Source organism: Misgurnus anguillicaudatus, chromosome 10 (genome assembly GCF_027580225.2).
Source record: "Misgurnus anguillicaudatus chromosome 10, ASM2758022v2, whole genome shotgun sequence".
Classification (NCBI taxonomy): Eukaryota; Metazoa; Chordata; class Actinopteri; order Cypriniformes; family Cobitidae; genus Misgurnus; species Misgurnus anguillicaudatus.
This window is the reverse complement of record NC_073346.2, coordinates 10,073,956-10,100,370: the sequence shown is the minus strand read 5'-3', so window position 1 is coordinate 10,100,370 and position 26,415 is coordinate 10,073,956. Positions and strand designations below refer to the sequence as shown.

At 37.1% G+C, this 26,415-nt stretch overlaps 1 protein-coding gene across 2 annotated transcripts in view; it reads left to right on the top strand.

Annotated features, from left to right (window-relative positions):
- cdkal1 (CDK5 regulatory subunit associated protein 1-like 1) overlaps positions 1-26,415 on the top strand; it is a 455,867-nt gene that overhangs the window by 132,271 nt on the left and 297,181 nt on the right. For both annotated transcript variants that reach the window (XM_055209421.2, XM_073871851.1), the window contains exons 5-6: positions 2,356-2,452; positions 14,350-14,398. In XM_055209421.2, the coding sequence (XP_055065396.2) occupies positions 2,356-2,452; positions 14,350-14,398 (146 nt within the window). The remainder of the gene's footprint in view (positions 1-2,355; positions 2,453-14,349; positions 14,399-26,415) is intronic.

The following is a 26,415-nucleotide window of genomic DNA, read 5'->3' as shown; positions in this document are numbered from 1 at the left end:
GAAGTCAACGAAAATCGAGCAGGACCAAAACATTTTACAGCAGATTGCTGTCAAAAAGGTTCTGCGATGACGGCAATGAAAGTGTTATTAATATGACAAAGTAAGTGTTTTGATTAATGCCAATAATGTTTATGTTTTTAATCAGTGGATACCACTAGTCAACTAAATGAATATAACATGGCACAGATGAATGCACATTTATACATTCATTCAATAGATTTTAATCATGAATTTATTGCATTTAAAAATAATCAGTTTTTATAATAAAATCTTTGAAAATAAAATAATGGATTAGTATTTTTTATGTTATTATTACCTAATGATGCCATGTAAAGTATGTAACAGAAAAAAAATGTTTTCATCTTGTCATTTTCTTGGTATAGACGGTTTCAGCAGTAACAACATAAACACGCGGCTTTCGTGGTCATCACGTAACTTCCGGTAAACTATGCGAAGAATAAATAACAACAAAGTCCTTTTAAAGTAGTTTATTTATATAACAAGCAAAATAAATAACACGTAGATTACATAGGAACCCAAAACATTTGTTACCAAACTCTTCATATTTTGATGAGTGATGGTAAGCACACAGCTGCCGTAACCTTTGACTTCCATAGTAGGAAAACAAATATTATGGAAGTACTGTGATAAATAATGAAGAATATTTTTTGATAAATGATGGTAAGCACACAGTTGATGGTACCCATTGAAGTCATCATATTTTTTTCTTATGAAAGTCAATGGTCACAATCAGCTGAGTGCTTAGCATTATTTATTAAAATATTTTCTTTTGTGTTCAATCATACAGGTTTAGAACAACACGAGGACGAGAAAATGATGACAGCATCTTTTTTAGGGTGAACTATCCCTTTAAATACTAGCCTGGTTGAAGCGACATTAGTGTGCGGAAACAAGCTAAAGAAAAATAAATAAACTAATCAAGAACAAGGGTTGCTTAAAATGCTTTAAAAAATAAAAACATATTTTGGTCCTTAGTATTGTGCTTAGTCAGTTTTTTAGGAAGCAAGTCATGAATAACTCAATGCACAACAATGCAAAACTTTGTTTTTATTTTTTGTTTTTATGAGACTTCTGCCTCAAGCATTTACTAGTCTCTTCAGTGTTGAAAATGAGTCTCTCTCTCTCTCTCTCTCTCTCTCTCTCTCTTGCTTGCTCATTCGCTCGCTCGCTCCAGCTGAGCTTCCTGTCAGACTCATGGCAGTCCTTGAGGCATATCATCGATGTCACTTCCCATGAGCTCACTGGCGTTTTTTACTCTGGTGTGCTGTCTTGGGTTTGATGGATGTACAGTACAGCTAGCTGTCATAAATAAATTCACTGTAGGCATCACACTGTTACGTGTTGTCTTTACTGTTACAAGATGTTGTTGTTTTTTGTGGGGAATGTGGTGTGTACAAAAGTTTTTGACTGTGGAAGTTGTGTGCAGTTAATGTGTGATTCAAGTCAACCCTTAAGTATAAGAGCTCAAGGTGGTTTATCCAAATACAGACAGGCACTGAGAATAAATCAGTGATGATTGTGGGTCTACTAAAGGTTTATATTCCCCTATTTATTTTATTATGTATGTCTACGGATAGATGGACAAAAAAGCTAACTAATACATCATTAGAAATTAGATTAAGTAAACTAAATTCATAAGTATTACATTACACAATTTGATGTCATAGTCTGTGCCCACATCAGTACATTTACACAATATTCACTCAAATGTCTCTACTAAAAGTATTTAAAAACAAGGATGTGCATTTGTGATCCTGGTCCACAAAACTAGTCATGACAGTGTTTTTATTATTGAGATTTATACATCATCTGAAAGCTAATTAGCTGAAATAATAGCTTTTCATTGATGTGTGGTCTGTTAGGATAGGACAATATTCGGCCGAAATACAACTTTGGAATTTGCGGGTGCAAAAAATCTAAATGTTGAGATAATCGCCTTTTTAGCAACACATTTACTAATGATAAATACATTTTTGATATGTATCTATAGGAAATTTACAAATATTTATGGAACATAATCTTAATATATTTTTAAGCATAAAAAATGTATCATTTTGACCCATACAATGTATTGTTGGTTATTGCTACAAAATTGGTCCAGTGTCACATTTTATATTAACACTGTGTGATATTTAAAAAATGCAGAAACATCACTTCTGTTCATCAGGAAGCAAGCAAGTTTACAGTATACCAATAATGTCAAACTAGCCGAATAGCAATCGATTCAGCCTGGTTAATAATACATTGCTCATTTACTCTACATCGCTGTATAGATTTCTTAACAGTCATTACAGCACTACTAATGTCTGTTGTTATTTTTTCTGTTTCTCTCAGAAAGGCACAAGAGCAAGATAAGAAGGTGGTTGTAGCAGGATGTGTGCCACAGGCACAGCCAAGGATGGATTACCTCAAAAATCTGAGCATCATTGGGGTAAGAAGAGTCATCAGTGTTGTTCTCACAGTCAGAATAATGGTCAGAATATGTGCGCCAGCTGTCACCCTTTTAAAAAGTACATCTTTGCACCTAAAAAAATCATATTTGTACCTCCAGAGGCATATATTGGTACCAAAGAAAGCTTTTTAGTACCTCAAAGATTAGTGCTGCCTCACGATTAGTCGCGACTAATCGTTTGCAGAATAAAAGTTTTTGTTTACATAATATATGTGTGCGTACTGTGTATAATAATTATTTATAAATACACACACAGACACGCATGTATTTAATTAAGAAATATTTGCATGTGTATATACATCTTTATATTTATATATAATTTATATTATATATAAATATAAATATTTATTATATTAATATTTTTTTTCTTAAAATTCTACATGTATGTGTGTGTATTTATATATACATAACTATTATACACAGTACACACACATATATCATGCAAACAAAAACTTTTATGCTGCAAATGATTAGTCGTGACTAATCATGAGGCAGCACTATCAAAGATACATATATTGGTATCTCAAAGGAATACATACTGGTACCAAAAGTATACATATATGTACCTTAATGCATATTAGGACCTTTTTAAAAGGGTAATGTCCAAGTGACAGCAGAAGGTATATATGAAGAGTTAAGATGCAAAACCCTCTAAGTGCATCTGACATGCATGCTTGTCAATGAGCATTTTTCAGGGTTCAGGGTTGAAATCCTAGAAAGTTTGTGAATCGTTTTTGAAAATATACATACATAGATACAGATCATTGAAAGTGCCTGAATCTCTTTTATGCATGAAGTTTTCTGGAAAAAAATCCATATTATTCCCTGTGTAGTGTAGGATAATATCATAAAAATTCTAGACTTTTTTTTAGCACACGTGCTAAACTGTTCGCTTTAAATTCTTATATCTTCTGTATGCGAATGTTGATACATACCAAAATGTGTTTTTGCATATTTGTGTTTGACACACGAAAACGTCTTGGTTTATGTATGTAACTGTTGTTCCCTGAGAAGGGAACGAGACGCTGCGTCTCTCTTGCCATACTTCCTGCTTCCCTGTGACGCCGTCTTTGGGAATATTTCGGATAGCGATATACTTCCTGGCTCTCGCGTCACCCTGTCTTTGTCGTTAAGCCTCATCATTGGTTGAATTTGATATACACATTCAGACACACTTACCCCTGGAGGCGCCCCCAAAGTGTCACCGCAGTGACGCAGCGCGAGTTCCCTAAAAAGGGAACTGTAACAATGTATCTTTAAAGGTAACACGATGTAACCTTGCTCTCACTTGAAATGTGTCCCTACATTTAGTCCCTGAATTTGATGGTATTGGACCTGGAAAGTCCTTGAAAGGTCCTTGAATTTGAAGTTAACTAAGGTGTGCGAACCCTGATTTTAATGAGACTTTTAATGGATTCTGCCAACAAAGAGGTATTTCTGAATGACCTGCGGCTGGGATTAAGTGGATTTAAAGCAAATATATTTGATAAACATTCTGTATAATACGTGCAGGGAGCATTTTTCAGTCTATATAACTTAAATATAGCAGTCCTTTTCTCACACATGACTTTAGACAACCTAGAAGAAATATATCTTTAGAGATAGAAGTCATATGGACACCTTTATGTTGTTATTTTAATTATTTTAAAGCTTAGTAAGATGTGGTCAGAAACTTTTGTTGTGTAGAAGCATCTGCACATACGTTAAATAAATTAATAAATACAATTGTTTAGCTCTAACATGAATGTTGACTAAAGGTATTTTCATTTTTGAGTGAACTGTTTCTTTAAATGAGATGTCGAATTTAAGGGATCATTTTCTTTGCATGAGTTATCTATAGCTTTCTCCGCTCATTTGCATTACTTAACAAGGAATGAGGCAAGCGGTCAAAGTTACTGAATACGTGAACGTGTGGGTGAGGATTGTTTGGTTTTGGTTACGCCCCTTTTACCGTTGGCAGAATCATCTCATGCAAATTGACTAGCAAGTTTTGCATATTCTGCCTAGGCAGGTGAATCTCAGAGGATTTAAGCAGGATATATATGTATGGAATCAGTGTGTTATATAATCTAGAGAATAGAGCTCTTGAGCTTTTGGCCGTTAACTCACCAGCTGTTAACTCTAAGCCTCTGGCTTACACAAACAGGCATGTTTATTGAATTTAATTACATTATTTATGGTGTGCTGTTCAGCATAGCGTCTGGGATTACTATGAGATTCATGTTTATTAAGGAGACGAGTGCAATAATGAATGGTCGATCATGTTTAAATAACTGCTGTTTTTAATAAAAAATAAAAGATAAATAAACTTTCAGTATTTATGGTAATAAAAATATTTTCATGTATAAATTAAATTGATATTACATATTATGCATATATGTATATGTATGTAAATACTGACAATATTTTAATCACCACATCTATTTAATTTGACATTATTACTTTAACAAGGTGTTCCTGGGTCAGAAATGGGTGACAGTAAAAAATACCCACACTCATGTTAACGGCACACCAAGTGCTTTGAACTACTAAATATATAAAATGCCACTATTTAAACAGTAAAGTATGGTTAAAAAAACATTAACATGCCCATTTTGAGATTGTCCTATCGTCAGCTTGTTAGATTGCCAATTCACGATAGTTTCAGGAGGCGGGGCAAACTTTTACTTATTTATGTATTATTTGTACATTTTTTACTCGTGACAAACCACTTGATTGGAGGACAAAATAAGAATCTTATTTAACACTGTCATGACCGCAACCTTGGATAAAGGTGCAATTAATCCGAGCGCATGATTAAAGCCCAGGCCTTCTGAAATTTCCTGCATGCTAGGGTGCAGGAACAACATACTCGCTGGTTTTAAACTCCTGCGTGCCTAACAACCTCTCTATTGCAAGGAAATGCAGAGCCGCGCGCGTTCAGGTCTGTGCAAGAGTCCAAGCGCGTTACAAGCTCTCTTGCGTAAAGTGAAGCCAACCAACCCTCTCATGCGAAGAAAAGCACGCAATGCGTATGTTAATCTATGATGATAATAGGGGTGGCACGGTTCACAAAACCCTTGGTTCGGTTCATATCACGGTTCTATGGTCACGGTTCTCGGTTCAGTACGGTTCTTGTTGTTATTTTTTCTTTTAATTTTTAACACTCCAGAAATGTATTATCTTATTAATGTATTAATTATCCATAATTAAGGATACAGTATTAAAAAAGTTATATCATGTAATCATGCACAAACTGAATTTGACTTTAAGCACATTATTGGGACCATCTCTGAGAAAAGCCAGGTGAGATTTTGATACAGCAAGAGGGAAGACATTAATGATTTAAACATGCTTTTCATTTATTTGGCAAAAAAGAGAATGTGTATTGCCAACTACATGAACTTATGTGCCTTTTTAGCACACAAAGATAAATTGAATTTATCAAAATGCCAAATTCAGTGTAGCTTTAAGATTTATTACTGAGAGGCTGCTTAAATACTGCAGAGAGTATTTGTGGATGAGAGAGAAACATAACGTTTATACCTGTTATATTTAAATAGGTCTCTTTTGTCCACTTTTGACTACTTCTGTCCTGATTACTTTAAGGGGCAGTTTATGAAATAAGATCGCGCAACTTTCACACGCTAGCAAAATGAAACTACGCGGAAATCAGCCGCTTTCGTTTTATCAATGAAAGGCTAAAAATAGCGCTGATACGAAAAGACGTAAAACAGTGTTCATTACCTCAGATTAGATAAATGGTCGGAGAGAAGGCTGTCGCGTGTGGCTGTATCTATTGTTTTATTTCCGCCCGCATCATAGGTAACATGAAATAAAAAATGTTTCCACACACCAAACTTATACGACGCTGGGGCATCCTCCAACTCCGGGCAGACTTCCATTTCTCTCCCTCTTGCCATTTCTACACGTAACATGACCGGCAGCACTCACTCTCCACAGCAGTCACCTCTTCTTTCGCGCTATTCGCGAAAGGGGAACACGCTATCTGAGGTCACATACAGGGCACGAGGCTACATACATTGCGCATGCCATGAACCGTTGAACCGTACGGCACACACGCGCTCCGAACCGAGACAAGCGAACCGAACGGTTCGGACTTTTTTCATGAACCGTGCCACCCCTAGATGATAATAATAATAATTTACAACTATAATGGGCAAACATACCAACTATCGTCATAAAGGCCTGCTATAGGCCATATGTCTGACATATGTTGGCACAACCTTAACTCTTTCCCCGCCATAGACGAGTTAACTCGTCAATTAAGAAAAAACGCTTCCCTGCCAATGACGAGTATTTCCGATTTTCCGCAATACCGCTATTATCCACCAGGTGGCACTCTTCTCCAACTTATTTAACCCGGAAGTATTGCCCTAGGGCGAACAGCTGTATGACTGTGTATGTTTTAAGGATCACTCTGCATTTGACCTCTATCAAAAGTTCTTTACAAAAACTGAATTATCGCAGGTTTTTGCTCAAAATGTGGTATTTTTGAAGAAACTTACCCATATTTGAGAGGTGATACAAAGAGAACTAATGAAGTTAGTAGGCAGGATGAAAGTTTTTTTTTTTTTTTTGAAAGCAGAGGGTCTGTTCTTTCATTTGATATATTGTATGTTTATTAGGGCTGTCAATAGATTAAAAAAATTAATCTAGATTAATCGAATGATTTCATGAGTTAACTCGCGATTAATCGCAAATTAATCGCACATTTTATCTGTTCTTAATTTACCCTAATTTAACACTTTTCAGGTTTTTAATACTCTAATCATATATACATATATAGATGCTTTATGCAAATTATGGTAACAACAGCCTGTTTACATTTTTAACAGACCTATTAAGCCATTGTTTTGTATATGAATTTTCCTTTCAGAAGAATTTTCTTTCTCCATTTTTTGTTTTCTGCTGCATCATTTGTGACATGTGCTGGCAAGTTGAGTTGGAATTAGCAAATTTTCAAAAAATAGTTGTTCATATCTTGACATTCTCTATTAAAACATAGAACAATGCATGATTTGTTGAAATATAACAAAATATGACAGAACTATACCTGTTTGAAGTTGAAAGAGTCAGCAAAGTTAAATTACCACAAAAATTACCACATCCATACATTAAACTACCACATCTATACCTTAAAATCACTGGTAAAACTAATAGATTTAGCACACACAAAGCAAAAACATCATCAATATATGTTAAACTTTTTTCTTTTGTTTGATTGACATTAAGACAGACTGCTTAAAATCCAAGTAATCTAATATAATGTTACACATCAGATATTTTTACCCAACAGTTAACCAAACATTTACTTAAGACATAACAGATTATAGATCCTACCTGCCTGAACTCTTATCAAAACAGATATTTTAAAAACTGTAAGTTTGTGTAGATGTCTATATATCCGGGTCGCGCACTCGCACATCTGTGTGCACGCGCTTCAGATGTCAGTCAGTCAGCGTGAGGAGATCGCTTTTGAGTCTTGTCGCTCTTAATAACTCTTTAACATTAATCAGGCAGCGAACTTTATCTCTCTTAATGACTCTTTTAACATCAAGCAAGACCTGCAGTCTATTTTCTAAGTCATGCATAAAAGCGAAACCAAAATGAATTGAGACGCATCTTTGTAGATTAAGCATTAGGAGGACGGTAATGTTACACCTCTCAGACGTATAAATAAAGATAATTTCAGATGTCATACGAGCATTTAGAGCATTGGATTTGCTAGACGATTTGCTTAGTGTTATTTCTATGAAAACCTTTGACTCATTTAAACAGGGTCATATTTGTCTTCGTCTCTGTTCATTCAACTATGGGCTGTACCAAGGGTCAAACAGAAATTGCGCGTTGCGTTAATCGGCGTTAATAAAATTAGCGGCGTTAAAATGAATTTGCGTTAACGCGTTATTAACGCGTCAATTTTGACAGCCCTAATGTTTATATATTTTAAGAAGAACATTTTCTGGAAGGTATTACATTTTTGTAAAAATCATGAAAAATACTGGTGCTGGCTGGCAGCCAAATCACCCAAGACAGCTTGCCCACTGAAGCTAGGCAAGGTTGAGAGCCTGGTCAGTACAGAGCCTGGAGACCACCTGGGAAAGCCAGGTTGCTGCTAGTAGAGGTGTTAGTGAGACCAGCAGGGGGTGCTCACCCTGTGGTCTGTGTGGGTCCTAACATCCCAGTATAGTGACAGGGACACTATACTGTCAAAAAGCACCGTCCTTCGGATGAGACTTTAAACCGATGTCCTGACTCTCTGTGGTCATTAAAAATCCCAGGATGTCTTTCGAAAAAGAGTAGGGGTGTGCCCCGGCATCCTGGCCAGACTTGCTCGTTGGTCTACTAATCATCCCCTCATATTAATTGGCTATATGACTCTGTCTCCTCTCCAATAAACTGGTGTGTGGTGGGCGTTCTGGCGCAATATGGCTGCCGTTGCATCATCCAGGTGGATGCTGCACATTGGTGGTGGTTGAGGAGAATCCCTTTTTCATATGTAAAGCGCTTTGAGTGCTGCAAAAAAGCGCTATATAAATGTAACAAATTATTATAATTATAAAAACGCTGGCGGGAAAAGAGTTAATAGACAATATCTAGGGGTATGACGAGATCTCGTGCGACAAGAAAAATATAAAATATGTCTCGCCATGTCACAAGATTTCTTGTGGAGGTAAAATACTGGCATTTTCGCAAACAAATGGCTGCATCCTTCAGAGGTCGATTTGTCTTATTACCAAATATTAACAATTATGAAGTTTTCTATTATATTTAGTTCATCATAAATTATTGTAATATGCTTATTACTTGCCAATTTAAGTATGTCCATATAGCCTCACCTTGGAAACATCATTCTATGTGACTGCCAGGGACGCATACCTCCTTGTCATAGCATGGTTTGTGATCAAGTCAGATAATGTCAGAGTTTGTTACTGTTGGTCATATCAGTATGAATCACTCTTAACAACATTTATTGCTTCCACGCTATAGTGAAAAACCATCCATCATTCATTATATTTTAACACGGCTCACTGCAGCAGTCAGCTGACTGTACACTATACCAAAACCTTGCCTCACCCCCCATTTTAATAACTCCAGGCCCCCAGGGGTCCTGTCCTCCAGTTTGAAAACCACTGATTTAGAAATAGAGGTGAGAAATGCGTATACTGCATTTTAAATTTGCGTGCAGCTGAGTAGATAAGTTTCATCGCCATGAGATATTTATTGTGGTAAGCTTTGGATGGGTGTAGTAAACCAGACAGGGTTAGGATGAGTGTCAGCTCTGTATTCGAGTGTCCATCTCTCTGTTGTAAGTCTCAAACGTGAGGTCTCGGTAATGCACACGTTAAGCTCTGCCGGTCTCGCTGTTTACCAACCACGGCCGAAATGATGAGACTCAGATTGCTGTCCCACAGAGACGCTTTTCCAACTGCATTGACCGCCTGATGCTTCCACGGATCTGTTTATATCTGTAGTAAATGCCCAACGCTTCCGGGGGCTTCAATCAGACTTCTGTCAAGATAAATGGAAAAGATGAAAATAAATAAAAAATTGAACTTTTTTTCTTGACCCACCTGCCATAAGCAATAATATAAACCCTTAGCCACAGGCCTCATGCCCATTTAAACTGAGGGATGACCTTGTCTGATTTTTAGCCAAATGCATCTTACATAAAAAAGAAGCATGTACAACATTTACATGTATGCTTTTAAAATAAAAATCAGTATGTGTGATACCTGGGTTTGAACCCATGACCTTTCGAACTGAGCGCGTTGCACACCTATTAAAAATAAGGAACGTGTTTGTCTTAAATAAATTATGTGGCAAAATAATTATTTGGCCTTATTTTTGACAAAAAAAAAAGTGGGATGTCTCTATACCTTAAAGACTTTAAGTTTTGTTTATATAAAAACTATAGTGCTTTTTATTCTTTTTTATTTGCAATATCATTTTCGTTTCCTTAGAAAAAACACCTCTTCCTTACTTCCCCCAACAAACGCTCCCAAAAATATTACAGTGCCAAGTTAATGTGCCTTTGCGCACAGTTGTTAATTCGAGTTGAAATGTCAGAATGCTGGTGGAGGGCTGTAGCTTATGGCTTGTTTGGTCTCCATACAGAAGCCTTCAGCCTCAGCAGGCATCCCGTACTTGCTTTTTCACTGCAGTTAAAAAGGAGATCTGCACAGGGGAAAGTAGAAATACAGTCTGAAAGGCTGTATTGATCGGGATGGAGGAATGATAGAGACAGCTCAGCCTGTTCATCTCCTGGCCCAGTGGGGTGGCCACAGGAGAACAGGAGAGTCCAAATGGCAGGAGGCGCCACGCTGGCACCCACCCCGCTGGCACAGAACCGGACCCGCTAACACTTTGCTATGATGGGCAGAGACATTCGGACCCCTACGCTGCTTTTGTTACGGGAGACGTACCTGAATTGAAAAGCTACTTTGTTGGGTAGCCAGTGGTACTGTAAATTAAAAATTATATTTTATACTTCAGCCCAGATTTGTCTGGAGGTCTCAAAGCATTTGATAAAGTTTCTTCAGCACATCTTTGTTTAGTCTAGACAACAGACTTCTACGTTGAAAACGTTCCCTAGTTGCTTTCAAGTAGTTTGCTTTAAAAACAATAGCTGTGGGGAAACACAAATATCATTTTGAAGTACACTGACCGGCGCCGAGTTTAAAGCGCAAGACTGCAGCCGAGGGAGCCGTTGGCCCGGGAACACGTCAGTAATGCTAAACAGCCCGACTTCCAGCTGTTCTCCACGGCTCATGAAAGAATTCACTCAATAATAATACCTTTATTCTCTCTCTTTGACATGGTCCTTGAGATCGAGCTCCTTTCAGAGCCCAAACCATCTCGCTGTTTCTCGGAGACCTCACAGCGGTGCTCCGGGGCCTAAAGTGCATTCGTCCACTGGAAGCTGCTCAGAGTGGGCCTCAGATTGTACTCCCATTAGGGCAAAATTGATTTCTGTTTCACCGTTTTTCATGCATGTAACCGTAGCCGGTGGAGGTCCGGAGTCTGCGGTCCGTCTCTCGGCCCGTGGTACCATCGAATTAATAGCCCCAGCGGCTGGAGAAAGGTGCGGAGCGGCCTCTGGCCAGCCATTTAACCGCAGGGTGCAGCGCACAATGGATACAAATTCACTTTAATAGATCGACTTCTACAATCTTGCAGCCTCCATGCAGAAATGACCCAAGCGGAGGGAGGGTAGAGTAGAAAAACTGCGAAAGATTACCGTCAGTCTCGCACTTTTTCACGCACGTACAGTACATTTGCTGTTGTAGGTGTTTTATTTAGGGTTTTGGATCTGCTTTATTTTCAGAGCATCATTGTAAATAAGACTCGATTTTGTCATTGTTACTTGTAAGATTTTTTTTCATCTACAAATGATTGTCTATTTTCCAGCATGTTAGATATTCAACATGGTTTAAAAAATCGTCTGATAGAAGAACCTGCTTTTTTATTAAGATGCTGTGTGAATCAGACGAATGTCCGGTCAATTTAATTATTTATGTTTTTGCAATGGAAACAAGTCAAAACTTTATACTTATGTCTACACTTAACTAGACGTAAGGTTTAGCCTCAGATATGCGCTACGCCTAGATGGTGCAACAGGTTTAATGCTGCGTTCACACCAGCCGCGGTAGAGGTGTCAAGCGCGAGTGATTTCAATTGTCAATGTCAATCTGAAGATGCGTTGACGTGCGTCTGGAGGTCTCGCGATGCGAATGAGGCGTTTAGTGTGGTGCTGTAGACGGGATTCCGCCTCGTCTCTGGAAACGCGCAAGTTAAAAAAAAATTGAACTTTGGTGGAAAAAACGCCACGTTAAACAATCAGGAGCTTGCTCTAGTAGTGACGTAATTACAGGAAGCAAGCGGAGTCGCAGAAACCACTCCCATGACGCGAAATTTCCGCGTGATGCACATTTCACATGCGGCTTTCACGCGCGAATGAAGCGAGTAAACTCAAAATGTTCAAGCGACAAACTAGATGCGGTAGATGCGAATTTGACGCCTCAAATGCGGCTTGTGTGAACCCACAGTAAAGCGCCTGTTTTACGTCCAGATTAGTCTTACAGCTGGAGCAACCGGCCCCTGGTGGAAATTTGAAGTACAGAACCATCATGTATACTCTGATGACTAATATTACCCATGACTCTTTGCAAGGGGGAGGAGTTTAGTGACATTGCACTGAATTAATAAATGAAATCATTGATGAATCACTGAATTAATGCATTACGCATGTCATGTAGTAATGGTATTTACTATGGAGTCATAGTAAACATTGCATTATGTGTTAGTATGTCACAGAACTTTGCACCCTCTTTTGCAATGCACTAAAATTTATATACTTTCCTATAACTATTTGGGTGGGCCATACAGTAGGCCAATTTGGGATGCAGCATAGGACAGTTTTTCCTGTATATGACACTTTCATCAGTCATGTCGCTGTCAGACTGCTTTGTCTGTCAAATATTTGTCACGCTTCTTTCCTGGAAAAAGCCAATTACATGTCTAATGGCTCTCGCCTTGTCGGAGAGGTGCTTAATTCCCTCTTAATCCTCATTGCGAGGGGAGTGAATATGATTTAAACCGCTGACTAATTTCCCATTGTTTATTAATATGTGACATTCAGATATTAAAGATTACAAGTTCATCATGCTGAGGGATTTGATTCAGATCAGCTGTCAGTCAGAATTAACATGAGGATTGAGGTCTCGCAAGCTTCTCTGGTCTTTTAAATTACAACACAAATGGACAGCTGTAATACTAATGTGTGTTTAGATTAACATTAACAACTAGATATGGCAAAATGCTGATAATGTTGATATGTCAGTACAGAAATTCTGTACTGATTATTATATTATTATAGACTTTCTCAATGGCCAGAACTCGTTACGTATTTCTGAATAAGGGACTTCATAGAACAAGGAAGACATCAGTCTGTTTTTAGGACAGTGAAAACAGCGCAATAATAAGTAAATTGTGTGAAAAATACTTTTTGGAGAGATTTGAAGTACTTCTGTACCTGTTTACCATTAAATTCCTCAACTACACCATTGGCTTCCCTGAAAAAGATCACCTTTTTATGAATATTCACATACATTATGATCTAAATTTGATTTAAATTGTTTTTAGATATTGATAAAGGTGTTAGGTGTTGAATTCTGTCATCGGTTTAAAAAAAAAACATACAATTAGTAATTAAATAATTTCGACCAGCAGATGCCCATAGAGACCCATTAATTTTACTGGATATGGACAACTGCTCAAATCACTACTTTAGTGATACATTTTGTGAATTTATGTTTATATAAACATTAGAAAGGAGATTAAAAATAAATATAATTTTAAATTGTATTTTTTTTAATAATTTTTGATGCATTTTGAAATGTTATAACGAAATGCCACAGAAATTTGAGTGTAATTCAGTGTAAGTGTGTATGTGTGTGACCCCAAGGGACAGATTAATAAAACATTTTTTTACATGCCTTTAGAATGACCAAATCAAGCCCAGTTTTTTTGTGTATGTAAAGATAGATTATTTAGGAAAAGTCACAAAGTTTTATCTCTGAGATGAAGGGAACTTTTTTTAACCAATGACATGTTGTTTTGGGTCATGTAGACCCCAAGGACCGTTTGAGGGTTAACTATTGTGGAAAATTGGTACTGCTTTAACCTATGTTGCCCATATACATAAATCTTCCATATAAATAAATTAGCCATCTCTGAATGGAGATCACATTGCTAAAGTTATCATGGCTCACTTTTTGAGGGACAAACCAGTGTTTGCAATGGCTGCTGTTCTCATGGTCTCTCTCTCTCTCTCTCTCTCTCTCTCTCTCTCTCTCTCTCTTTCTCTGTAGGTTCAACAGATTGACAGAGTGGTAGAGGTTGTGGATGAGGCTATAAAAGGTAAGTCATACACGTGTTGTTTTTGTCTTTCTATCTTGTGATCCATTTGTGTCACCTTTACTTGCCATATTTTCACTTTTAGTGACTGTACCAAAGTCCCTTTAGGGAAGTCGCACATTAGGTGGCCATGTTTGCAACTCCGCAGAGTTATTTCAGTTACGCAAGACTAAAATCCTATCTACTTGAATGATGAAAGAAAAATATCTCTGAAATCGCGTGCTAAAAATGTATTAAAGTCGCAATGAAATTGAAATGAATATTTTTTTAAATATTGTGGTAATTTTTATAAACGACTTATCTGCGAGCTTCATTATATTAAAAAAATTAATGTGCCCTCATAATATTAAATCAAAAGTGCAAATCTCCTCCTCTCCTTGAAGCGATCTCTGTTTACTTCCGGTCTTATGGTATTGATGGAGGGTTCGGAAAAGATTGCAAATAGTAGACTGTTATGTTAAATTTAGGTCCTCTACTTTTGGACAGAATTGCTTCTCAGTGAAAGCAGCAGGGATGTGGAACTCGTTGCCTTTAACTCTGCGAGAGAGTAGTACATTGCAACAGTTTAAATTTAACCTTTAAAAGTGGTTGAAAAATGGGCAGTTTTGTAATCATTAGCACAAAAATTTGTAAATTGGGTTATAGTAGGTAAATTTTAATAGTTGTAAATACTGCAGTTAGTGCATTTGTATGTTTGTTGAGATGATCCTTATGTAGGTGTTTTATTTGTATTCTGTATTGTGAATGGACTTATTGGTAGAAATGATTATTGTACAATGTATTAACTTGTTGTCACTTTGCCGCTGTCCAGCGACTACAGATGAAAATTAGCTTGAAGCTATTTCTGGTCTGTGCAACACATTTATTGTGCAATGTCCCTGTCAAATAAACAATAAATAACAACAACAACAACATGACCCAAGTTTTAACAATCCCATCAGTTCTCGATAGACGATTTTAAGTCCAGCCCTACCTTTTTTTCCATTATGTAAGCCATTTCACTTGGATATACGTCACCACGGGGAACATAAAACAATCGCTGCTTCTTTTTTATGGTGACTTTTAACAACATATTTCTGACCAACAATTAAAACTGATATTAGCTATGCTATAACTTTTGTTTCTTAAGCTCAAATTGTAATTTGTTTTATTTATTACACATGCACACAGGTTGCAGCGCCTCTTCTCCATAGGACATCATCAGTCTTTATCGATTGATAGTATAGTTAGTAGGGATGCTCCGATCGATCGGCCGCCAATGAGTATCGGCCGATAATGGCATTAAATGACTCGATCGGTGCTCGCTAAATCTCATAAACCGATCTTTCTGTTTACTTTTGTAATCAAAAGGATCCCGAATGAGAAATTTTTTACGTAGCGCAAGCATTTTTACAAGCCGTTGCTCATGTGCGACATGCAGATTTGTATTTCTCTGTCTGCTTTTACAGAGATATGCGTATTTACTATGAGGACGCGCATTCTTGCATATGATTGTGTATTTATCACTGTGGTGCGTGATTCATAACACAATTTTTGCGTCTGACTCCTATATTCACTGGTAATTGACAGCATGCCACGGGTTGCTGCCTTTTTATACCAAATGTGCCTAACTGCACCCCTAATCTTATAAAATCATACAGTCATTCATAGCTTATTGCTTAGCGTAATGTTTAAATTCAGAGGCTCACATATTCACATCTCTTACTGTATACACCCCTGTCCTAGAGAAACCTGTCGACAGTCATAGAGTTCAGACTGAAAGCAGGTGCAGACACTGCTAGAAGTCTAATAATTGTTTGTTTGAAGCTTTCTGGCTGCCTGGCAGACATTCATCACCGCTCGATGTATCTCATTCTTTTGTCATCTCTCTAGTGGTTTGTGGCTTACAGGTCCGAAACAAAAAATAAAAAGGCAGAAATCATAATTGCTGTGCTTTCTGTCTGGCTACAGCTCTTATCTTTGTACTGCCCTCAGGCTCTCAGTCTCTGAAGATTATTTCATTTCTCTTTCTACTTTACCCTTTTCTAGACTGAGCAGGTAGAAAGCTGTGTATTACTCTTATTCTGAAACTGCACAAAGTATTGATTTATCATCCACACAAAAAATAATGCGCTGCCACTGTGATGTACACTATAGTACTGGAATTTATATACCACGGTACTTTGAGATAAAGTACGATACATTTATAATAAATTTGCAATCAAAAGTTTACATACAAGTTAAGCAGGACAAGCAGAACTAATGTTTTGATCTGAAAATGGTTTATTTCATGGAGCATAACATCACAGATTTTTTATATCCTGTTTCCATTATAACGGATTTGACTCCATCACACAGACAGAACCATCAATGTAATGCTATCATTCTTTATGATCAAATATGAGTTTTTATTTCCAAATTTTACACTAATCCAGTAATTCTTTAGTGAGATGAAAATAATTCACTCAACAAACATTTGAGAACATCACAACGTTTATATGTACAGTACAGACATAGCATTATATATTAAGGAATAATCTACACAAAAAATCCTGATATTTTTCTCACCCCATATCATCCAAGACGTTGATGTTTGCAGCTTGAAAGGTCTCTAAACAATCTTAACCCATGCATAAGGGTCTCATCTAGCAAAATTAATTTTCACCCAAAAAAAGTACTTTTAAACCATAACTTCTCATGCACTAGCCGTGTGGTGCACCAATACGACCTTGCGTATTATGTAATCATGTTGAAAGGTAACGCATGACATATGCAAAACTAGTGATCCAGTGTTTACAAGTGTGGAGACAGAGGACCGATCTGATGTTGTTTTATATGGAATGATACTAATTAATGTCTTCATGTCAATTTATTGTTTAAAATGGTCCAAAAGTGTGCGTTTCACATGTAACTCATGATATAATTACGTAATACGTAAGGTTGTGCTGGCGCATCACAAGGCTAGTGCAAGACATGAAGTTGTGGTTTAACTCTTTCACCGCCAGCGTTTTTTAAAAAAGTTGCCAGCCAGCGCCAGCGTTTTTCATGATTTTCACCAAAGTTTAATGTCTTCCAGAAAATGTTCTTCTTTAAATATATAAACATACAATATACCAAATTTAAGAACAGACCCTCTGCTTTCAAACAAACAAAAAAAAAAACGTTTCATCCTACCGTCAGTAGTTCTTTTGTAATCAGCTTTTAAATGTTGGTACGTTTCTGAAAAAACACCACATTTTGAGCAAAAAGCAGAGATAATTCAATTTTTGTGACGGACTTTTAATAGACATCCCCTTCAGAGCGATCTTTAAAACATACACGGACATGCAGCCGCTTGCCATAGGGCAATACTTCCGGGTTTAAAAAGTTGCGGTATTGCGGAAAGACGGAAAATCTCGTCATTGGCGGGGAAGCGTTTTCTCTTAATTGACGAGATATCTCGTCAATGGCGGTGAAAGAGTTAAAAGTAAATATTTTTTAATTTTAGCGAAAATGACGATTGTTTTGCTGGATAAAACCCTTAGGGGGCGTGCACACCAAAGCTTTTACGCTCGCGGGCGGCGTATATTTTCAATTGTTTCCAATGGAAGCTTAGCGTTTTTCCCAAAAAAAAAAAAACAGCAGCTAGCGTTTTCTTCCCGCACTAAAAAACGGCACTCTGTGGTTTTTCCACGCTGGTGCCGAGAATTGAAAAATATTCAACTTTGGGTGAAAAGCTCCGCTCGTCAATGTCAGTTTTCACACTGCCATCCAATCACAGTGGAGGAGGTGTGGGACAAATATCACAAAAACCAACTGGCGCATCGTACAACGACTGATAAACAACAGCTGAAGAAAGCTGGCGCTCAGCTGGAAAAACAGTCCTCCAAGTGTTTTCAGACGCATTGGAAAGCGTTGGTGTGCCCACCACCTTATTCCTCGGTTGGGATCATTTAGGGCCCTTTGAAGCTGCATTGAAACTACAATTTTAAATTGCATTGAATCTGTGAACTGAGAAAATTCGCGTAATGTTTTTCTCAAAAAATTAAATTTCTTCTTGACTGAACAAAGTAAGACATAAACATCTTGGATGACATGATTTTGAGTAAATTATCTGGATTTTATTATGAAAGTGGACTAATCCTTTAACATCATAGGCAGCTGATGACTCCTGTTTGGATTCGCCCCAGATCTGCACCAAAGTCAGCAGCTCTGGTGCGGATCCGGCATGCGTCTTAATTATGACTGTGCGTACAGTATATATAAACATGCGTGCTGCTGTTGAAGCCATAGAGGTCACTTATGCACACAGGCCGACACAATAACCGGTAGCCATAGATCTGTGGATCACACATCCAGATGATACCAAAGCCAGCGGCAGAGAGGGCCGAAGGGTTAAAAGACAAAATCTGCCAGACCAACACCACAAGACCCGAAGCTTTTCAGCAGCGCAGCCAAGGGTAACAGTCTACTGTGTTTGTGTAACAGCGCTGACCTTGAACATTCACTCCAAGAAATACTCGGGGAACTGTAGGAAGAAAATGTCTGAAATCGGCCTGTCCGTTTTGTCAGCGAGCACACTTTTGGTTTCTCAAAGACTCATTTCTTAGCATATATCAGAAGCTGATTTTTAAGAGTTTTAACAGACAATGAATCTGCCGGTTAACAGTACAGAATAGAGGCTTTGTGCTGCCCTGTTATGATTTATGCAGGTTGCTTGACTGTATGTGCAGGTTATTGCAGGTTATTGCATCTTGACCGTGTTGTTTCATCCATGTTACAGCATGACTTCACCTTGGCTAGTGCACTGCCACACAGGCGGACGGTCATTTTTTCTTTGACTAATTCCAAAAACTACATTGAAAGTAAAACAAAAGACTTTATCACCTTCTACCCAAAAAGTTTCACTCTTTTATCTGGGTCCCTTTTATCTAGTTATAGTCATGAAGGTGAACCTTTCTCTACCTCCTGCTGTGTGCATTAGGATTAAAAGCAGACAGAGAGATGCTCTTCTGGCCGGAGGCTGACCGGTACCTCAGCTCGTCCGCTTGATCAAACTACAGCACCAAAAAAGATAAAAAATAAACCCCCCCATGGTGAAAGGCCGTGGCCGCTGGATTGAACAATACAGACAGCGAGCGTAAAAATGAGGAAGAGGTGTTTTAAAGAGAGAACAGATTCACATCAGGACCCTTCAGCAGTCAAATGAGCTGCAGAGGGAATCTGAGTGTTGTTTTGGTCTCGGATCATTCACCACACATGTCTGCTTTTGAAGTAAAGGTGCACGTCGCCTTGAGCGCTTGTTAAAGAAAGTAGTGCTAGTTGTAATGGTAGACTTGTCTCAAAGTACTTTTAACATGTAGTTGCTCACACCCTTAAGGCCTGCGTACACTTCACTTTTTATGCATAGGCAAGAATAAGCATACTATGCACATGACTCAAATTTAGTCATTTCCATTGCATATGTTTTATGCCTAGGTTAGGGTTAGCATGCATCGAATGACCGTGTATACGCAAAATCAAATGATGTATAAGTTGCATTCATAAAAATAAAAAACTTTGTCCCTTAATGCTAGAACATGATCTTGAAATGTAATATTATTGTGCTGTCCATTAAAGATTTACGTTTTTTAATTATAGAGTAACATGTTTAGTTAGCCTTAAATTTACGTGCAGATGGGTAAAATAGCTTTTCTATTGATTTAAGCGCGACAGTGTGAGAACGGTACCGTGAGAACAGACGCTCTGCTATAGACAAGATTGACGGAAGTTGATATGAAAGGAAGAGAAATGGATGTGTTTAGGGAGGGCGGGATATAAATCACAGAGGCGCAGACAGCATCAGTGTCACACTGACTGTGTGACTGACAGCTGCTGAGCGAGACTGATAGAGAGACATTAGAGAATGAACTGAGAGTCTTTTAAAGGTGCCAAAGAATGCATTGAAATAATATATTAAATTGTGCATTGATATTTACATAGAATGTATGTAACTTTTGTAAATGATCCAGAAACATTTTTACATGCCCATTTACAACCCTAGGATTTGTCATTTATATGAAATGGTTTATTAACACCTTATTTGAAACAGTCATGAATAATAATGTTGAGCTCTGCTCTTACATCTCGATTGTAACATCACAGTTAGTGTTATGTTGAGATTGGGCTGTTTTCCAGCACTCTTTTGCATTCTTCATAAAAAATAGGAAACAAACGCGTTCGAGGCTCATGATATGTCATTACCATGTACACTGTAAAAAATAAATTGTTGGCTCAATTAATTATTTTTTAGTAACTAGTTCCACAGAAATTTTACGTTCACTCAATTTCTGTCACCAAAGTGTTACCTAGATTGATGTTTTTTAGTTGGCCCAAATTTGACTCAAATATAAAAAAGTATGTTGGCTCAATTAGCTTTATAGTTCATTCAACTAAAATGTTTTAATCAGTTGAATCTTTAAAAACTTACAGCAAAGACTCTGTCAATTAAAATTTAAGTATTCACTCAATGTTTTATGTGTTACTTCAATTAATATTTATTATTTGGGATTTTTTTAATAACATTTTTTTAATTATTTATCAAATAATTTATGCTGGTGTTGTAAACAAAATAATTAACTTCAGTCACATAAAAACAAAAGCTTTTTATTCACTTATTCACTTATCATACAGACTGAACATACAGAATTAAGTCTTCTTTAAATAGAGGGCATAAAACAGTCCAAAAAGCCTCCAAAGTCAGTCAGAACATCTGCAGGGCCATTTAGGAGACTTTCCTCAGCCAGTCCAAGCGGAGACTGTCTCGCTATGTCTCGGGTCAGCCTCTTACATAATCTCCGCTCTGGTTTGATAAACAGAGGAATATAAACACACACACATACATAAATAACATGTTTAATATAATAAAGATTGACGGTGAAAGACTTTATTCACTAAATAAAGTTAAAGTTAGGCCAAATTTCCCTCAGACATCACACATTAAACACTATTGGGCGGTTTTCTCGGACAGGGCTTTTCACTGACTAAAATAACTTACTGACATCTATTAACATATGAGTGCTACTGTTTTGTCTCAAAATGCACGCCAGTATTGTATTATATAAGGTTTGTTTGTAAAAATGTCCCAATAATAATAAAGACCGAGTTCTAAACTCTGTCCGGTAAACCAACCCTATATCCAGGCTTTTTATCTTAACTAAAATAGCTCCACTTTACTTCGGTCACATAACATAACACACTTCTAATATATGTTTACAAAAATATCATTACAAAAACGTCGAGGATTTGCGTCTTTGCCAATTAATATATTCTAAAATTAACATTTAATTACAAACACTTACCTGACGTGAACTTGAGGAAACGGCTGACTTGTGTCCTTCCTTGTGTGAATCAGTAAGTGATTCCAGCTGTTGCGTGCGGATTGATCTCAGATGAAATGACCTGTGATCCAGATCCTTCCGAGTTAAAACATTTTAAATTCAAAATACACAGACGCACGCGCATAAATAAATACGCGCGCACACACACACGCACACGGGTACACACACGGGTATATTTAGAAGTTTTAAGATTGTTATGATATTGGGACTATTTCTCCACTCGCACCTTCAGCTCTGAAGTTCAAATTCGCAGGCAGTACTCAGCCCAGTTATAACAAATGTGAAAGATATGAAATATCATTCAACAGCGATATCATTTAAGTGCAATCCTAAAATATGATTTAAAACATACCGGTAAACCTTTTATTATTAAGTATAAGAAATTAAAATGAATTAAATCGCATGTTTAAACGCCACAGAGATATCAGAGCCAGCAGTCGATTTCTGATGCGCTTGCCGAGTAGAGGCTGCGCTGGGCGGGGTGTGAGCGCTTAAGTGTCTGTGATTTTCTGGAGCTCATCTGGAGCTCTTCTCCGTCCGAAAGTGTCAGAGCACATTTTTAAATAGACGCTATCTTTATTAACCGACCGCATATTTAAACTTAAAGCACATACCGGTACATTCACGCCTGAACAACTCTTAAAATTACATTTTGTTACCAAATAACAGTAATATTATGAGCATTTTGTTGTCAGGAAACATAGCTGTCATAAGTCCACATATTGACCAGATTTGTCTTAATTAGTTCAGTCAACATAGTCATTCTGAATGTTGACTGAATTTGGAAATAACCATTCACTTAATGTTTTAAACACAGATTTATCTAGACTTAAAATAATATGTCTACTCAACTAAACCCAAACAAGAAAATTGGTTTAACTTATATATTTTTGCCCTTCCAAAATTTCATTAATTGGATTTTTTACAGTGTACAGAAGTCTTATTATTCATCTATGCCTAGGTAAATATTTTTATTTTATTTTATGGCACCTTTAACCCTTAAATTCATATCCCAGGTCTTTAGTGACCTAGGGCATCATTCACTACTCTCCCCCCATTTTTGAAAGTTAGACCTCAAGCTTCTTAGTATTCCTCAATCTATGTCTTATCAGTAATTTAACTTGAGAAAAAACACAAATGTAAAATAATATCTGTTTTATAATTAATTTAACACTCTTAGAACGGATGTGTTAAAGACAACACAGTCAGTGTTTTGGGACAACACACTTGAATCCACACATCTCTTTGTTATTATTACTTAAAGTTAATTACTTTTAACACAACTTGTGTTTTATTTTTTACACAAAATCAACATAAAATGACATAATGTGTTAAAAGCATAATAAATAAATGTGTAAAAAAAAATTAGAGTGAAAGTAAAAGTGTAGTGTAAGTTTAAATTAATAACCTAATTTTAAAACAAAATGATTGGTTTTCATGCTTTTTTCTTTTGGTATGGTGACTAAAATGATGGGCAACACAGTGGTTCAGTGGTTGTCACTGTTGTCTCAAAGCAAGAGGGTTTGTGGGTTTCGCCTGGCTAGCCTTTCTATCCGCTTGTTACTGTAAGTCTGACATCATGCAGCGCTTCCGAGTCCAAACAATCTCAAATACCATAACAAAAAATCATGCTAATATGCACTCATATAATAATGCAAAAACTATCAGAAACACCACATCCTAATTTTTATCTTCATAACAAAATCCGAGATGATCAGACATGGAGTTTTAAGAATAATTAAAATATTGCTGTCGGTGATTCTGTAAGCCTAAAGAGTACAAATACAAATAATACAAAATACTAATTTTTGCTTAAAGGCGGGGTGCATGATATTTGAAATCATCTAAACAAACACGCTCCTACCCCAATAGAATCTGGACCTTTTTTTGATAGACCCGCCCCACACATACGCACCTAGGTAACGATGTTAGTAGACACACCCCTTACTGCTGATTGGCTACAAGTGGGTTTTGGTAGTGGTCCGACTCCTTTTTCCAAAGTGTTTTTCAAAAATCACGCACCCCACCTTTAAATGTGTAATATGAATACATAGTGCTCATAAATGGCTGTTTAAATAATATCCATTGTTGAAATGAGTGGAGGCTTGGACCCGGAAACAGTATTCCTTACGTCAGTGGTTCTCAAACTTTTTCAGCGTGCGGCCCTCCTTTTGTATGGCGCATTCCTTTGCGGCCCCCCCAAAGAAAATGTATGACAAGAAACTGTTTTAAAACTCAACTTTTGATTAAACAAAACATTAAATGATACGAAGTAGTGCTGTTGATTATTAGTCTTATTTTTTTAGGTTTAAGTGCACAGAATTCATGATAAATTAATTTATTTTATAAAATGTCATAAAACTGGGGCCCCCCTGGCACCATCTTGCGGCCCCCCTGGGGGCCCCGACCCCCAGTTTGAGAACCACTGCCTTACGTCATGACTTAACAAGAGGATAGACAGTTTTGTTGGGCGCACATGCTTTGCCGCGATTAAGTATCTGAACCGAAGTGATATTTCGGTCTGTATTTTTTTATCGGTCTGGCTAGTGGCTAAGCTGATCTCTGAAACAAATACCTTGTTGAAAATAAATTTTCTTGGTTTGCTAAAGATAAGGGGAGATGATGAGCATGGATCACAACTTGTGTGGAGAGATTTTGCAGCCAGGGAAGAATTCAAGGACCTGTAGCTAACATTGTATACATTCATTTTACAAAGTAACATTAACTCTGTGTAATAGTTGATATGCATTAGATATAATATATAAAATAAAGTAATTTACTTGTCATTTATTCCCCTTGTTATCAGAAATAAGCTACTGTAAAAGGACACTGTTGTTTTACAAAGTTGCGTTTAATTGCGTTTAATCCACAAAGCCGCTTGTTTATTGTTGCGGCTGAAACCTTCTATATGTTGTTTGAATGTTCTCCCTGTGTTAGCATAGCTGTCTTTCTGGTATGTCAGTTTCCCCCACAGTCAAAAAAACATGCAAAGCAGGCCGTTTAGAGATCCAATCGTGTTAGATAAGCATCTCAGGTCACTAAAGACCCGAATATGTAATAATGATTGGGGAAACACTCATGCATTTAAGGGTTAAATCAGCTGTATCAAACAAGCACACTTTCATTTGCTATGTGACATTATTAGCTATTAATGCCAGTTAGGAGTTGAGACAAAAAATTCACGTATATAAGTCTTAAGTACTGTGCAAAAGTCTTAGGCCACCACCACCAAACGTGTTGTTTTAGATGTTTTAATGTCCATCCATAATTATTTTTCACTCTATTTTATTAAGATACAAACTGAAAATACTGAAAATATGTAAAAAAAAAGACTAAATGTCGTCTTTAGGCATTGTTTGTGTTTAGTGTGACCTCTCTTGGCACTAAACACATCTTGAGCGTTTTTGAGCAGAATGAAGTAAAAAGAATTAGAAATTAGGATTTAATTTTATTTAGGTTAAAGAGATCCTGCAGTTTCCTGCTATTGCTCAAGTGGAAGTGGAGTTTACCCTAAAGACACATCAGTTTACATTTTTATACAGTTTTTAATACTACATACACATTTCTTGTATTTATCTGGTTGGATTCTATTACAGAGACTGAGAAACAGTTATATATGATCACTATAACATTGCAAAATCAACTAATCTAATTCTGGCATGGTGGCCTAAGACTTTTGCACAGTACTGTATATAGATTAGACTAGACAGTAAGTCAGCTGACCGAATGATGGTTACACTGCCCGGACTGTTTCCTTTCTCAAGAGTAATTTTATAAAAAGATTGTCTGTGGTTGTCAGTAAATGGTAGTGATGTCCCACGCTGCTAAAATGACTCTCATTGTGAGTATTTGTTGTTTTGATTATGACTGAATGTTTATTTCAGAATTTATTTTGTGAGGATGTGTCTTTTCATTTCGGTTGTAGTCATTCCGTTCAGTTTCCCAAAGGACTCGAGGACAAAAGCTCTCCATCTATGACTTTCCACAGAGCCAGTGAATCAGAAAATGACTTGTTATACCTCTGGCTTGAGTCTTTTTTCTTTTCTTTTACAAGCAATTATTTGCATGTAGACGGTCACATTAATTATTTAGTGGATTTGATTACTCGACACTCACGTGTCTGGATGGAAGTGATGTAATTAAATCCAGGCCCGTGATGTGTGCGAGCGAATCGGATTGCCGTGTCAACCTTTGACACGACGAGAGGCATTAGCTGCCTTATCGCATTCATCTCCTCTGCTTTTATATTAAAAAGCCAAGCTGCAAAAGTCTATTTATTGGAGATCTCTAAAGGTCTCTCCGTCATGTGTTATCTCTTTGTTCTTTCTCCACTTTTCCTGATTTTTTTCAGGGTCTAATGTTGTGTAGTTCTAATAGGCTGTTATGGATTAAATTGGTTTACGTCTTGTTAAATTTATAAGGCTAAAAGAGGGCAGACACTGCAGTGCTATCAGTCTCTGTCTCTGAAATGTAATAAAAAATGATATTGGGTCAGTTCTAGTAAACATGTTTATGGAGAACAGCAGTGGCTCGCTTATTCTGAGACACCAATACAAGTTTCGCACTTTCGTGGAACGCAAAATGTTGTGATGGGCGTATATACTTCTTTTGTACATGAATTGAAAACTGGAATGACAAAATTATTCTAATTAGTTTATTTATGGTCCTAAACTTTGCTTGAGA